This window comes from Anas acuta, chromosome 16 (assembly GCF_963932015.1).
Source record: "Anas acuta chromosome 16, bAnaAcu1.1, whole genome shotgun sequence".
Classification (NCBI taxonomy): Eukaryota; Metazoa; Chordata; class Aves; order Anseriformes; family Anatidae; genus Anas; species Anas acuta.
In genome coordinates this window covers 13,181,038-13,198,028 of record NC_088994.1, presented here as the reverse complement: position 1 = coordinate 13,198,028, position 16,991 = coordinate 13,181,038, and the positions used below count along the sequence as shown (strand labels likewise).

Genomic DNA, 16,991 nt, shown 5'->3' with positions numbered 1-16,991 from the left:
ATTAGGCACCCACCCACCGCCCTACAGCGCTGGAGCTGGGACAACCTCTGGGTGCGACCCCAAGGCATCTCCTCTTGCCCCTCTGTGGTTTCCCCTCAAGAAGTCTGCGTCGTAAGAAAAGCACCACCAACTTGATTTCCAGATCATTTTTAACCTAAACAATTGTCAAGCATTCTGTATTACAAAACAGAAGATGATACACTTAATGGGAGAAGTCAAAATGCTGGCATCACTTTGTTTCCACATTGACACATAAAAATGAACAACACATTAAATAAACGTTTTGTTATTAACAATTAGAAATATTAACACCAAAATCATGTATAAATTAGGAAATAAATGTACAAACTATTTCCAAAGTGCTCTTTCAAATACATTATATACACAACATTCAAGAAGTTCTTAATGTAAGACATTTCAGATTGATGTGATGTTGCTGTTTCGTTTTGTGTTGATCGTATTCTCTCAAAAGTATTTCAGCGCTTTCAAAAACCACATAAAAAGGCATATTTCCAAGCTGGCAAAGAGCAATATTGCATTCTTCTGGCTACCTGTAATATTAACATATTGTAAAGAAAACAATCTTATTTCCTTTCCGTTCCTTGATATTTGAGAGTACTTATTTGTATGAAAACACCAGCAGGAAAGACGAGAGACATGAGGACTGACCAGAAATATCTTCTGTTTTATCAGTTATTAAAAATGCTAATGTTGCAAGGGCAGTGCTTGGACAACATTTGATAGCTGTCACATTTGGTAGCAACATTGATCTTTAGCTGTCCAGTTAAAAGATTTTCCTCTATAGGAAAAAAAGTAATGAAGTGAGAGTTTTTTTCATTTTACTTGTGGTCTTGGTTTTTCAAAATACGGAGTACCAAAACTCAAAATCCCATAAATACACCAGTTCAGACAAATGAAAGGAGAACATCCTACAACATAGGGCAAATTTACTCTATATTGTAAATTTTCAATTAATCTCTATTCAAAATTGATCACGGATTATAATCATCCTAGCCTTTTGCCACAGAGAAGTTTGGACATGTTACTTCATTCAGCAGTTATATAAGCACTTTATAAGTGCTTTATTCAACACTTTATAAGGACATATAAAACCAGAAGTGACTTCATTTGTTCATACTGGCTTTTACATACCACTAGTTCATATTTCTAAAATCTCCCTCTATAGGTATTCTCTCACTGGTTGACCCCATTAACAATTCCCCTCTCTATATGTATATTGTTTCACAATTCAAGATGAATTTAGTTGCTTTCCTGGGAAAAGAAAAAAAAAAAGAATTTTTCTTTTTTCTTCTGAACTATTTCTGTCAAGGTACAAGAGAAAAATGAACATGATGTTTAAGCTGTAAGAACAGTAAACCATAAAACTGACAATATTTATGGTTATAATACTTGCTGGAAAATCTGAGCAAGGGCTATGGGAGAATCAGAAATAAAGGAGGATGCCAGCCACCTGCCTGTGAAATTTGGCATGAAAATGTATATATGCAAGTTGTAAAAATCGGAGTAGCATATTTAAGACCAGAATTCTGCCAGATGTTTTTCTCAGCTAAGCACAATATGAAGCAATATTGACATCTAGTAGGCTGACACTGCAGATCTCAGAGTTCCCTTCTATTTTTCTTTCCATAATAGAAACATCTTATATATGATATGCATATATAAAAGGTGGGCCTAGTGATTAATGTATCTTTAAATATAGGTTTTGATCATCTTTCTGTACCGTTTATAATAAAAACAAGGATTTATGCAGATTGTTGAATTATAAGACCTGGGTAGTTCGCTCTGGTAGGTATTGCAGAAATTGCAATTAGTCTTACTTTTATCACATAGCATGGAACTGTCTTCACATAAGGAATGTGACCTCCCCATTATTCTTAAGAAGTAAAGTCAAGAGCCATGTATTTCAGCAGCTGGCAGGTAATCTGCAATGCATTTAGTTAAAAAAAAGATCAATGACCTACCGTAGGATACTTCCTCGGGCTGAGATATGACTGAATGGCTTTGTATTTAGCCAGAATGCCGAACAGCCTGGCTGTCTTCCAGAACGGGGGGCACAACTGTGATCAAATGATCCTAAAGCTATTTAGAAACATCAAGAATGGGGGGGGGAAATTAAAAACTTCTGCATCGTATCAACATACAGTACTATACACAGCACCAAATATCAAACCATTAAAGCATTGTCTTGTTACCAGTAGTGCACTGCTTCATATCCAGCATGAAATGAACACTGTTCACATACAGACGCTGCTTTGTGCTAAGGGGTAACCAACATATTACAATTAATCAAAACTGTCGGTACATCCAGTTCAAAAGATGGATATACTATTGAAATGAATCTGACACGGGATCATATTCTTTTATTGCTGATAATTTCCATACTGTCCCTATAAAAAAAAAAGAGAGAAATAAAGATGTTGGAGAATAACATGTCAGAGGTTTACAAACAGTGAGTTAATTTTCTGTTGGTTTATTAATGTTCAAAGACCCACCCAAGCATCACCAATATGCCTACACCAAATTATCAGATGGATTGATGTGAGGAGCTAATAGATCAATCTGCTTTCTTATAGGAGAGATTTAGATGATTTACCTGCTCGTAGCCATAAGGCCTCTGTTGCTGGGCGGATGGTCCCGTCTGAGAAGCTCTGTAACTTCCATATTGCTGCCCCTGTCCCTGTTGGTAGCTGGAATACTGTGAAGATGCTCCTTGTGCAGGACCTGAGAAGACAGTGAAATCTATTAATAGGGCTTGATTTGCTGGGGTGAGTTCTTATGGTTAACAAAATGTAAAACGTGATGGTAATAAAGCTTTGCGAGTATGAACTGTGAGTAGATTTTGCCTAGACTTCCACAAGTTGGTTCTACGTCCCTCTGGGAAATCCTATATTTCTCTGGTCTTCTAAAACGTTACCCTGAATCTACGGTTTTGAGAAGCATCAATAAGCTCCCAGCCACAACTTCCCCCTGCAAAAACAGAACAGGAGCAGAGTACTGAAGCCGTTTGGAGTGTCAAACATGAACCTGTGAAAAATTAGCAAATTCTGCACCTTTAGAAAGAAGAATCCAAATGTTAACATTAAAAACTGAGTTTTGGGTTTAATAGAAATGCTTTGCCTTGAAGCTAGTATTTAGAATATTCCCAATCTCTCCAGCCCATTTTTGTCCTGAATAACCTGAAATGGTTACTTGCTTTCAGAGACTCAGGATGCATGCAGCTGTCCAGAGAACTTAAAGGCAGCTATCAGACTTAATTTGATGACAATGGGGAACACAGCTCCTGGTGACCAGAACAGTTCCAAAGTCCTGTGCCAGTGTTAGCTGCATGTTCAAATCACTTCCACATTTTTCTTTTCACCTCAGTTCCAAGTTTACCAAAGATTAACATGACATTGCAAGAAACCTAATTGAGGGAGTAGTGATTCTCCGGATTGTTGATGTTATTTTTTACGCCAGTTGCAGAACTATTTGATGTGTAGGAGGCCTGAGAATGCATACAGTGACCTCCTACCAAGGCTTGTCAGGAAGTCAACATGAGGCATGTGTACTGGGTAATTTTCTCAGTTTATCAAGAGAGAAGACTCAGGATGCTAACATAACAGTATGAAATGCAGTGCTCTGCTAATGATGTTACTGCCCAGAATTCCTTTTCATGCTATGCTGTTTGGCTATTTATAGCATGTAGATGTCCAAGGTTAATCAATAAAATAGTTTACACCATGTTTTAGATTAGGAGTGGAAGCATCGGGTTGAAGTATTGCAAACAATCGACCGGTCAGTGACGGTTTCCTTACCATATCCTTGCTGTTGTCCTGGGTAACTTTGTTGATTCGGGTATTGCTGCTGGGAATATGTTTGCTGTTGTGCAGCTCCCTGTTGGTATCCTGCCTGCTGCTGGCTGTACTGAGAATTTCCTAAACGGGGAAAAATTGGAATAGTTTGGTTATGGATGAAGCAGGTATTTCATCATACATGCTAATCATAAAGAAAATAAGGGAGTGAGGAACGCTGGTGTGGGACCCATAGACAAGTACTCTTTTCAGAAGCAGATGTTGCATTTTGCCAATCACGATGAGTTTATTTCTCTAGTGACTTCTAGGATTTTTGAATGGGAGAGAGTTGTTTATACACATCATTAAACAAGCAACCTGCTCCACCAGGATTTGTTTTACTCTGTGAGAGTTTCAGAGAAGAAAGAGTCAGAGCTACAAAGATAAGGCTGCCAGGGTAAATAGCTGTTTTTTCAGGAAGCCCTCCCACTGTATTCTGTTCCAGATAATGATGTTTATTCATACAGCCCAGACAGACAACACATTTAGTCGTTACTGATATTTTTAAAAACATCTACAATGGAAATTCCATTTGTGGTATCCTAAAATAATAATGAATGGAGACTATACGGAAGACATTGCCTTTCCAAATTGCCACCCCGCTGTATCATAATAAAGTTAATATTTTTACAGTTAATTTACAGGTCAGACGCCTTAATAGCATCACTGATTCAGTTTTGTAGTGGTACAACTATAGACTCAAAATCTTGGTGATTTTCAAGGATCGGTTTCATTTAGCATGTTGTTTTTCACAATTTGTAAGGTGAATTAAGTAAGACCAAAAAACAGTTGGTCCTGGAATAAACCAGTAGACTTTGTCACTCCAGGGAAATTTTCATTCAACTGCAGCAGACTAGTTTACCCTTAGTTAAGCATAACATTTTACTTTAATACAGCCATTTTTATTTGCACTCTATAAAATGCTCATTAAACAGTTTTATAAGACTAGAGCACACACTCAGATCCTGGAAGTTTATTCTCTCTTTGCAAAAAAGGTTCACTATTCGTAGTGATAATTCCACCTGGCTCAACTACACCTCAGCATCATTTTTCTAAGGAATATCAGGCTATGCTATTAGTGATTCCACAAGGCTGCAGAGCATAACTACCTCACCATACCATTACTGACACGATACTGTGGATACAGTCTGATACAGTATTGCTACAAAAATGCTATACATAGCTCAATTCTATTTTCTAGACACTAAATAGCAGCCTTGTAATGCAGACACTGCAAGTCACGTTTTATATTTTGATAAGGACATTGTATCCTTGGTCAGTATTTTAGGGGAACAGAGCTTTGTTTTATGAAAATTACCAATGTATTTTCCTACCTCCTTCATAATAGTGTTGTGTAGAGTCATCAAATGACCTGTCATAGCTCTGCTCTGTATAGGATGACTGCTGATAGGCATAATCACCATGTCCTATAAGAAATTGCAAAGATTTATCACATACATTATTAATATAACTTCCTATACACTGTTGACTCCATATATTATGAAGTTGATTATGCACAAATATGAGGCCAAGAGAAAGTCTGAATATGTGGCAAGGAAAGTCACACCCCCAGGGAAATCACTTGGATATACGAGTCCCAACTTTGCTTTGTGCTCTTTCTGAAGTGTGGGTGTGCAGGCTCCCATGCAGTGGAATTAAAATTTTCTAGCATTTAAATTGGAAACAAATCTTAATGTGTTTGCCACGTCCTTGGCAGTCATGCTGGTCTATGCTTTACCAGTATTACAGTGACCAGAGCTTAGAGGAATTACCGTCTGGATAATATTGCTGATTCATAGGTTCTGATGAGCCTTGTCCATGACTGTACTGTTCGCTGTAATATTCTTCCTGACCCATGTACTGCTGTGAGGAACCTGCAAAGCAAAGGCAAGAGAGAGCACACTGAGCCCGTGGACTCCTAGGGGATGTTTTTTCTTATCTAATTTTCTTTCTAAGAAAACAATGTTTACATCTGGATAAGTAAGCAGGCTATGTATGTTCAGAGCGGTTTCAAAGATGCTTTGCCCACTGGAAAAAGGAAACAACTTTGTATTTTCAGAAAAAAAAAGCTAGTTGAAACAGAAATTATGCAAGTGTCAGCAACACATCCTAAAACCACTCACTTGGGTGTCAATACCGAAAGAAAAGGCTACAATTCATCTACTGATCTGAGTTATTAGAAAGCACAGGAACGTATGCCATGCTCAAGAACACAGTTAGAATTAAATATATTACAATTAACGTATTCATTTCTTTCTTAGCAAAATTCACTTTATATTAGAATCAGTCTAGCAGTTTTATTACCTCTATGAAGTTTTTCCAGAGGTGTTAGAACATGGTGGCTATCCTCTGGAATTTTCCTTGCTTTGGCCTAATTTTTCTTATTAATTGCTGGCAAACTATATCTTGTTTGCAGGAATGTGTTCCTTGTTAACTCTGCCATTTTACAGCTGATCCAATACCATTTGAAAGAAACAAAAAGGTTCCCAATGACTTCAGTGAGCTGTATATCAAACTTTTCTTCTTTTCTTTAGAGATATATGATCTCTTCTAGACAGAATTATTTCTAAACACCTGAAATAATTAAAAAAAATACACTTGAAAAGAGATTAAAGTTCTGGCTGTCATGGTACTTCCAGCATTTCAGATTTTCTGTCTTCCCAGACGGGTTCTCTATTCATAGAAGTAGCTTGGAAATCTTGGTGACTTACCTGCCCTACATGATGGGCGGAATATCATCAACCTACTGGTAATTATATCAGTAAGCTACTGATAGATTTTACCTTGCTGTGAAGCTCTGTAGGGGCCCATCGGTCGCTGCCCCATCATACTGTTGCCCTGGTTGCTCTGACTCATCATGGCAATGGAGGACTGGCCCTGGTAGTGCTGGCTCCCTCCTTGCGCCGAGTTGTAATGTGATGTTGCTGCTTGCTGGTGCATCATGGAGACTACAATGTACATGGAAAATACCATTTTATAAAAGGATATAACTCTTTTCCCCCTAATCTCTTTGGAATCAAGTTAAAACCTTCAACTCACAACCCGATCATTCTGTGATTTTTCCATAGGGGGAGACGTTTTCCTACAACATGCATTTAACTCTTCTGCACTGTAGTCAGAAAACGATGTTCTTTACATGGTTAGTTCTTCCCATTTGTTTCAGTCACACACTTGAAAATACATCTAACCTTGATAATTATTACCTTACTTAAAATAATGGAATCGTTATTGCAGTAGGATTAAAGAAAGAACTGATATTTGTTCCTCACTCCTGACTCATTCATTGCTGCATTTGTTTTCTAGTCAATTCTTCCTTCTACTTTGATCTTACTACATACCTGATAATTATACAGTTTAAATAAACTGACATTCCAGGATTTATTTGCTCCCTACATTTCATACTGTCTGAAAGAACAAGCATTGGACATCCCATTCAATATTCAGTAGCAATCATTTTTACAAGTCAAGAGGTAACTTCTGAGTTGTCTGCTAGCCTCTCTATGCATAAAAAATGTGGTAGTAACGTATAAATGGTAGATCTGCAATACCCTTTGGCTGGCAGGCCCTTTCAGCTAGGCCAAAGGTGCTTTTCTGAGCTCTCCCACAGGCGTGAGATTTGCCACCAGGGCCTACTGGATAGCGCTGCTGCACCTTTAGCTAATTAATCCTCTTTTGCACAACTCATTGTTAATCACGGCAAGTCAATGGAAGTTGAAGCAAGTCTGAAACCGTTCTCACTTCCTCTGGTGCCCAACACCTTAAAATTCAGAGACATCTTAAAAGCTTTTCCTCTTGCATGTTTGCCCCTGTCTACAGAAAATATTTACAGAACACATTCACCTGTGGTAAACCTCTGAGGTCACTGAAAAGTCAAGTTGGCCCAGAAGGAGGAAGAGGGAGTTTACCTGGATTAGACTGCATGTTGATGTTTGTTCGAGAGACATAATTGCCTATTGACCCCTGGCCTTGCATTGGCACATTCTGAGATGCAGGCACTGTATGGCTATAACCAGGCCCAGTTCCATGACTGCTGACAGTCATACTCAGAGAGGTTGTGGGCATAGTGTTCTGGCCTGACTGCTGCATAGACACGTGATTAGGACCTAGAAAAATTAGAGAGAGCAACAAGAAAATCTGTGCTATTATTGGCAATGTACAGTGAGCATTAAAGCCCTTGCGGCCTTTCTAAAATATGATAAGGCAAAACAAAATGAAAAAAAATCCTCATTATTAAAATTCCCTGGTATGTACAGACAGATTAAAATTGCCTCCTGCAAAATTAGAGTGATCTTCCTCTTCCTGGCTGCCAAATCTAGGTATACAGAATTGCAGACAAGAAGAAAAACATCAGCAGCACCAGCCTACAGCCAGTTTTCCACGGGCTGCTGCAGATCTTGCAGGCAGCAGAACGAACAAATGTAAAAAGGAATTTCAGATACTTCAGAAAACACACACACACTCTGGTAACATCCCAGCCTTCTGAAATTTGTTTCTTTCCTTCCTCCTGTCCTGCTGCCAACTCATCTTCCCCATTCACACGAATGGTGACGATGGGGGGCACAGCAGTGGCTGATAAACTCCTTGCACATTGCTTCATTCAGGCAGCCCTATAACCATGGCTGAGACTTAGTAGCACCGAGGGAACCTTCCCTCCCAGGGACAAGAGGACAGGCCTGCCTCTCCGTTTCCTTCAGCTTGCCTGGAAGAACCTCAGACTTTCAGAAGATAAATCTTCCAAGCCACCATAATCATCATCACTACTGTTACAGCACTCCCAGTCCAATATCCCAGTATGTAATTATCCCACTGCTCCAATTGTATCCTGATATTGTGAGTTATCCTCCTCCTTACCTGGCAGTATGCTTATTTTTAAGAAATACTATTGCTGCTGGATAACTAACATTGGGGAAAACTGGTCCTGGTTTTTGCTGTTAGTTGCTGCAAATACTTTTATGAATGAGTTTTGGAAAGTTGTTTTCGCTGGGTATTGTTACTGTATAAATTGTGATAGTGTGCATTGTTGCCTATCTAAACTCAACCATGTATTGTTGTCTATCTAAATTAATTTAGATAGAATGGAAGACATGCAGAATTCCTAGAAGAGACAGCATTGTGTTGCAATGTTTAGATAATGATATTTCAATTCAGTTATTAAGCATATCTCCAGCCTCTGAAAAATGTATCTAATTTTCTTAGTGCAAACCTGATTAATTACTCTTAATGATATTTATAGACATCAAAATGAGAAAAATTGCTGTTGATTATTATATTTTCCTCTGATGGAGAGAAGCAAGCAGCATTTTTAACAGGAGATGAACAGATCTAGGCCTACAGAAATCAGCAGAGCCGGAGATACACATACTGCTACATGTTCTACCTGCTCATTACACACCTTCATCTCCACTAGATGAAAAATTTTCACAATTCCATGTATTCATAACTGTTTGTGCATACTTACTCCTAACTTGCAAAAAATGCTGTCCACTAACTGTTGACAATCGTTAAATAATTTCTCAGTCTATACATCGAGTGATGTGTCACACAGCAAAAAACAAAATGATGTTTTGACTGATTTATTCTAATACTTGCACTAGTTAATAAATCCTTCAAAAAGAAGGCTCAGCTAAAGTTAAGAAGTTCCTTTTACAGCTGGAACTGTTTAAAGTAGATACCTCATCCATTAGTTTAAAAGGTACCATCAGCTTGACCACAAATAGATTTTTTAAAAGTCCGAAGTAATTTCATGGTTTGCATCTGCTCTTAAGTCCCCCTGCCAAGGTCTGTGATTTTTACAGTCAGATATTTCTATTTATAGAAACTGTTTTTCTCTCCCCGTCACTTTGGGAAAGACCCACATAAACAAGAGCTAACTAAATAATCGTTAGATACAAAATAAATAAACAGATTATTCATACTATAAAATGCACAAAGTAAAAAAAAAAAAAAAAAAAAAGTCTTTCAGTGAGTTTCTTTTCAGTTATGAGAACAAAAGAAACAAATAGATAGAGTTGTATATTTATCTTATCCATATAAAATGTCTGTGCAAACTCTTTGGCTACATAGTACAATCCCTGCAAGCTTCTGCAGAGGACAAAGACTGACATTACACCATTTTATTTTTAAAAAGGCATTTCTCCTAGAAAGCCTTTGCAATCTAAAGGCTTGGTTGTGCAGTCAGTTATACAAGCAATCCTAATTTACCCTGGCCAGCACCACCGCCTTCAAGATAAAAATACTGCAATATATCTTTTTTTTTTTTTTTTTTTAACTTAAAACTTGAAGGCATCTTTACTTGGTGATTTTCATTATGCTTTTTTTTTTTTTTTAAACAAATGCTTTTTTTTTTTTTTCAATTTCCCCTACAGAAATACTGAGCAGCCTGGAGTCCTTGCAGAAGCCAACATCATTACTGACTGTAGCCATTTTGTGATGATTTCAGCATGTGCCTGAAATCTCCATATGCCTGAAAGGTGAGTTAGGAGAGGTCTTTTACAGCTCTCTAAGTATATTCTGCATTAATGATTTTGTTGCCAAGCAACAGCAAAGCAGCACAAAGGGGACCAAGGCTCACCATTGCTAATCTGACTCTGCATGAGGGAGGAAGGAGGAAGGCCCGTCCCAATTGCATCACTGAGATTGCTCTGTGAATGGAGAGATTGGTTGGATGCACTCTGAGTCATTCCTCCTGGGCCCAAGTTTATGTTTTGCGTTGGAGGCTGCAAATAACAAGGAGGAGAAGCAAATTTTTGGTTAGGTTTTATTTAGAAAAATAATAGCCCCCCAAATTAGCCTGACTATGACTAAAAGCTGCCTCAACTAAATGCGTGCTTTCCTCACTTTTTAGGCTTGCTTGACTAAACCTTTTTTCATTTGACTAGGATGTGCAAATGACATTCAGCATGACACAGGGAAGCCAGCAGGCAGCACAGCGAAGATCTCAAAATTGGGCTTATAATAGAGCCTGGCTTCTGTGCCCATTCTTCTGTACTAACGTGAATTTCATTTTGTGCTGGTCTGAAAGTAACCGCTGAGGGTGTAAGCGTTAGCAGAAACTATACAGAAGAGCGTTGACAAATTGACCCTTGTCAAGCATAAAGCTATTTTGTGTTTTGTGACAGGTGGGATACTTCCAAACTCAATCGCTTTAGCAAGAATAACACAACGTTTAAAAACAACACAATGCCCAAATGCTAAATTAGATTTTTGATATAAAACAGTGGCATTTTTTTCCTGAGTAAAGAATATAGCAAGAATAATTAAAGAATAAGAAATCTGGGACAAATGGATTCTGTTCAGATCTGTGACACTGCGGCATTTATAGGATATAGACCTTAGGTCACAGAGCCAGATATTAACACTAACATCCTGAAGAATGGGTTTCAAATACAGTTAAAGTAACTTTTGATTTGTTTAGTGGCCTACATGACCACTTCAAAACTTTTCACCGGAAAAATACTAAAAAATGGTTTGCTGATGGTGATCAGTAACAGTATGAATGAACTTTTCCCTCTGGCACTGTAAACGTTTCTGATGGTAGCACTGGTACTTACAGCAGGAAGCAAGGACTGCATATTCTGGTTAGAATCTGCTATTGTTGCCAAGTAAACGAGGTTTCTGTGCAAGATTTGTTGGTATCTACAGAATAAGGAGCAAAGCTTATTTGGAAAGGGTTAACAATACAGAAAATTACAACCTTTTTTTTTCCTTTTTTTTTTTTTTGGTCTTTATAAATGGCTAGTGAAGTTACATTAGCCCACTTTACATCAGTCATAATAAATAGTACTGGCCTATATCTGTGCTGCCATGCTTTTCAACAGCGGGTTCAACACCCAACTTACAAATGGGTGAACCCGGGGGAAGGGGCAAGAAAAGTACACAGTTTTTTGAAAGCACTTTGAGTGATATGTAAAGATGGGATCTCAGGATTTCTTTGAGTACTGACACTGGATCAGCTGCTCTAACTGTCAGCCACAGCTTCTTCCTCTCTTTAACCAGGGTCCTAGTAGTAATGAAACTCCAAAACCCAAAACCTGTTTGCCTTTCCAGCAAGATATAAACAAGATTTTTTTTAAGAGTGCTTTAACTGGAGTGTTTACTCAAGTTAGCACCACCAGAACCATGTATGCTTCTTCACAGTTCTCGATGAACTGGAAAAGCTCCTAAGGAAGAACAGGAGAGCATCCAAGAGCAAACTACAGCTGTGCCACTGAGCAAAGTGAAGAGCCAGACATGGAGGGTTCCATAACAAGGCAAGAAAAAATACTTTTTAGCATGATTTTTCTTCTGATAAGGGGAAAATGTGTGGAAAGCAGTAGAAGTGGCAAAAAATAAAACCAGGACGGTGATATGAATACAAGAAGCATGGAACTTGGTATGCTCCTCCCAAATGCACACATACTCCCGTAGTATTGAAGCATTCCGTGCTGACCCTTCAGTGCTCAAAACATTCAATGGATTCATTTCCAAGCAGGCAGTGCATGCATTATTAAAAATAATTCAAATCTTTTGTGTTGAATTCAGCGAGAGCTGAATCATAAACTCATATAGACAATTTTTTGGAAAGTACAGCTCTTGGATTTGGTCTCACAACTTGACCTGTCATGGTACAGACTGGCTATTCTTCCTGAGACTTAACCCATAAGGTTTATAAAAGCATTTTACTTTCAAGATTAGGAATAGTAAATAAAACAAACCAGTATGTCTATGTGCATATTGTTTTAGCCATAGATAACCACTGGTGATCCTTAACATTTCATTACTTTCTGACAAATCTGTGTTGTACCTGATTCTACTCATATTTAGTGAGTCTGCATAAAGCAAGAGGTCTAATATCACCAGGGTGATAATCCTCTATAATTATTTTAATAAACGATCTATTAAAAATATTCAAAATAATACATTCTTTAATATTTTGGAGGAAAAACAAAACCAAAAACCACTAAAACCTCTGTCCCAAGAACAATCTGCATTTCTTAATACAAGTGAACCTAAAAAGTCAATAGTCCAGGTATTTTCTTAGTGGCCAGTAAGCAGAGCTGTTCACAGTACTTCTTGAGAAAAAGTACACCAAAACTCTCCAACATACCCGAAAACTCGTAATACTCACTGAGTACATTCTGCAGTTTTCCCCTTGCTCTGGTAATCCATAATACATTGTATTAGGTGGTGGTTTTCATCTAGCATCTGCATAAAAGAAACATGATCAAAACACGTTACTAAAAGAATCATATTCAAGTCCCATGTTTTTGACATTCCACGTTCACCCTCCTTCACCATGGATTGTGTTTTGTACACTACTGTTCCTTTGGGATATTACAAAGTGCTTTTCAAATCATTCCTTTATGAAGTTATCTTCAAATGAGTTAGCTGAAATATTCAACAAAGAAGAATTAATGGACTTACCTTTTTTGCTCCTTAAAGAAATGCCAGATAGATTTTATGCTGAAGAATGAAAATACTTCCCCTACAAAATAGGTCTCCCTCGTTCTAAAGTTATCACCCAACCCTCTGAAAAACTTCAGACACTTATTTTCAAACAGGAGACATACTTTCAAACAATTTAAACCTACTTGTTTTCCTGCATGGAACTTACTTGTGCCTGCAGACTTTTGCACTTTGACAAAATATAAAATTTGCAATGCTAGATCCACTGAAACCACATTTAGGAAAATTACATTCCAATAAGCCCTTTGGGGTAGTTCAACTGAAATACAGGGAGGGCTTCAAATGAAAATACAGAGTAACTATAGTGCAGTTAATTTGCATGTATCGGTGGCTGCTAGCTTAGCTTCATTCCGTAAAATCTAGTCACTGACTTATTTCAAAAAAATCAGGGCTGCTGGACAAAATACCACCTCTCATTTAATTAATGAACTTACGACACAGTAAAAAAAGTTAAAATATCCTATTCTTGCTTCAGAATTTCAAAGATAATAGTTTGTCTCTTGCCCCCAGCTTTCTTGAGAACGTGGCAAGCTTTCTGCAGGTGAATGAATGGAAAAATAACAATGGTATTTACAAATTTATATTTGCCTCTAGGAAAAACCCACTACATAATACAATTTGTGGGTTCCACTGCTATTAAGTGCTTGCAAGGTTGGGCCTTTGAATTTGGGCATCAGGACATAAGAACTCATCAGGAAAGTGTAACATCTTTTATACAAGCTAAATATGAATTCATCTGTGTGGGTACATGTTCTGATCAGAACAAGTTCCTGACCCATTTAGAAGCAGAGAGCTAGGTAACAGGAAAATGAGCAGGAGAGTTTTTTCTTTGTGCCTGGTCTGGTCAGTAACTCCTTTGGTGAGCTCGGCTCATCCTGCTCCTTGCTTGGGACTTGCAAATTGGCCAATCTTCGCTGGACACCCCTGTCCACCACTGGTTGCTGCTGACACCTGCAGCGACCTTGTCACCCAAGCCAGTGAGGGGCTGAGGACCAGCAGGATGCCTGGGTGGTGTCCTCAGCCCTGGCGGGGAACGTTCACATTGTGTTGGATGAATCCCTGCTCCTCTCGCACATGTGCCTGAGCTCACCTGGGAGCAGCAGGTTATCTTAAGAGAAAATACTCCTTCCTGACTCACAGTGCAGCTCCTGGCTTCACAGTCTGTATTCATCGTTGTACAGAATTTTCACCGGTGCCAATGGAATTCTGTATGCAGAATTGGCAAAGTATTTAACGCTCTCCTTATCAGCTTTCACTGGCAAAAACATTTTCACATTCAGTGAAGGTATGTACTCCACACCAAGAGTCCAAGCAGTATCACAGGTATCTGTCAGAAAAGGGTTATTATTCTTCCACAATTAGCTGAAGAACATTTTGCTTACCGAAAAAAAGGAAACAGGAATCACCCTTCTCCTAGCTTCCTAGGAAAAAAGAACTGAGTTCTGATCTCTGTTGCACACAAGAAATCATAGTTCGCTGCCCTAGAAATGCTGTTTGGTGAATCATTTTAAAGCATCATCATCACTGCTGTGTTGACAAAAGCTCTAACTTCCTCCGCATGATTTATTTTAGGATGATAGTGTGTACTTGAATAATAAAAGCTTTAAAGGACTATTAAAACTGAGTTAACAAAAATACGCAGCTTATACATTACAAATGCAAATAAGAATGATGTTGTTTCTCAATAAAATTGGTGTGTTCTAAAAAGCTCACTTTAATAAGAATTTTAAGGAGTCCATAGCCCAGCATCTGTTCCCTCTCTGAGTGCCCCACTCCTTGCACTTGGCTGCAAAGTCTGCTCGGTTGCTGAGCCTGCCCGGCAGCACTGCTTCAAAACAAGGAAACCACCCGAAAACACCAGGGAGCTGTCCTGAAGGAAGGTGCCAACAAACCTACCCGAGATGGGAAACGGTTTTGGGTGTTATTTGTACAGAAAGAACATTTTGAAGCCTCCATAAAGTTTACGGATATGAAAAAATTGGAAAGTGCTTGAAAATTGCAATGAAGATACTTCGGCTGCCCGTTGCTTATGGATACGATGGTTGTGTTTTTCCTAATTCCACCTGAATTAGGAAATTCCGCCCTAACCTCATCCAATCTGGAGGTTTAGCAAAAAGCTGAGCCACGGGAATGTTTTATTATTTAGAACGAACCAGCCACCAGCACACACGTGCTGCAAGCGCTACGCAACGCGGGATGCGTTTCCCAACCGCGTCCTGAGCTCTCCCTCACGCTTCCACCTCTCCCAGCAGCTGTTCTGCCCCTGCATCTCTTCCATCCCAACCCTCCAAGGACTTTTTTCCCCCTGAAGCCACCAAGTGACACCAGGCAATGCCCCCGACCCCCTGCCCCAAGGCACCGAGCACCGAGGCCCAGGGGCGGCCGGAGCAGAGCGTGCCCGGGCTCCTTCGGCATTTCCAGCCCTGCCTCGCAGCTTTGCCTCCTGCAGAGGAGCCTGAAGGCTGCGTGCATCCCCCGTGCCCTGGGGAACAATACCTCCCGGCCCTGGGCTCCCTCAGCACAGCCGTGCGGGGCTGCCTCTCCCCGAGCTCCGTCGCCCCGCACACCCCCAGCAGGTGGATGCGCGCCCTCTGCCTCCCCCGCCACCCAAACCCCGCAGCCAGATACAAAAGAAGCCTCTCGCAATTTCCTCGTTTTCATTCATTTGCCCTTTTTTGGACAGAAACCCCCCCGAGCCCCGTCACGCACTGCGGATGCCCGGCAGCACCTCACGGTCCCCCCCCCCCCCCCCTCCCGGCAGCGGGCGAGGCGCCTCCCGCCCCTGCCCCGCGCCCCCCCGCAGCCATCCCCGCACCTCGGCTTTGTTCCTCCTCCTCCTCCTCCTCCTCCTGCCCACCTCGGCAGCACCTCCATGAAGGAGCCTTCCCCGGGAGCCCGCAGAGCGCTGCCTGCACCGAAAGCATGCTTTATTTTTTTTTTTTTTAAATTTTATTATTATTATTATTTTTTAATTTTATTATTTTTTTTATTTTTTTTTTTAATTTTAAATTTTTTATTTATTTTTTTTTACCTTCTGGATAGTTTGCTGGGTGACCTCCCCTTTGCCCCTCGGGCGAGCAGAAGCAAAGGCGACCGACATGGTGGGGTGCACTAAGTGCCTATCGCATGCCGGGCGGGCTGCGATAATGTTGTTATTACCCGGCGAGGGGAGCCGCAGTGCGCGGCGGGGGGAGCCACCGCCGATGGTACGCTCCGCAACGGGAAAACACCCCCGGGCTCCTCTCCTCCAGCCTCCCCGCCCCGCCCGGAGCCCTCAGCTTGTACCGGAGGCTCTCGGCGAGGAGGCGGTGGTGAGGATTTGGGGAGGTCGAGGAAAAAAACCCGAGTGGCTGCCGCCGGCTCCCCCCCGCCGGCCGCTCCCTCATGGTGCGGCCCAGCCGCCGGGCTCCCTGCCGCAGCCGGGCGGCTGCTGCCGGCCTCCTGCCGCCGCGCTGCGCCAACTGCGTAGGGCGGCCGGCGGTTACGCCAAGTGCGGGAGAGCGGGGGAAACGGGGGGCGGGCGCTGACGCCTACGCCGAGTGCGCAGCGCCAGGTTGGGGCCGCCTACGCCGAGTGCGCAGCGCCGCCCGTCCGCCTACGCCGGCTGCTTACGCCGAGTGCGCAGCGCTGCACGCGTACGCTAAGTGCGCAGCCGCGGCCGCGTTGCCTTCCCCTTAGCCGCCGAGGCTGCAGCGT

General features: G+C 40.8%; 1 protein-coding gene across 1 annotated transcript; it reads right to left on the bottom strand.

Annotated features, from left to right (window-relative positions):
* Positions 1 to 131: 131 nt before the first annotated feature.
* SS18L1 (SS18L1 subunit of BAF chromatin remodeling complex) lies at positions 132 to 16,981 on the bottom strand. The gene is made up of 11 exons (XM_068700731.1): positions 16,327 to 16,981; positions 12,958 to 13,034; positions 11,402 to 11,486; positions 10,423 to 10,567; positions 7,757 to 7,954; positions 6,635 to 6,799; positions 5,624 to 5,725; positions 5,186 to 5,278; positions 3,816 to 3,935; positions 2,615 to 2,742; positions 132 to 2,408 (listed from the first exon to the last, which is right to left on the bottom strand). Exons 1-11 carry the CDS (start codon positions 16,393 to 16,395, stop codon positions 2,382 to 2,384), a joined length of 1,209 nt encoding a protein of 402 aa, XP_068556832.1. The 5' UTR covers positions 16,396 to 16,981; the 3' UTR covers positions 132 to 2,381.
* Between the last annotated feature and the right edge of the window lie 10 nt (positions 16,982 to 16,991).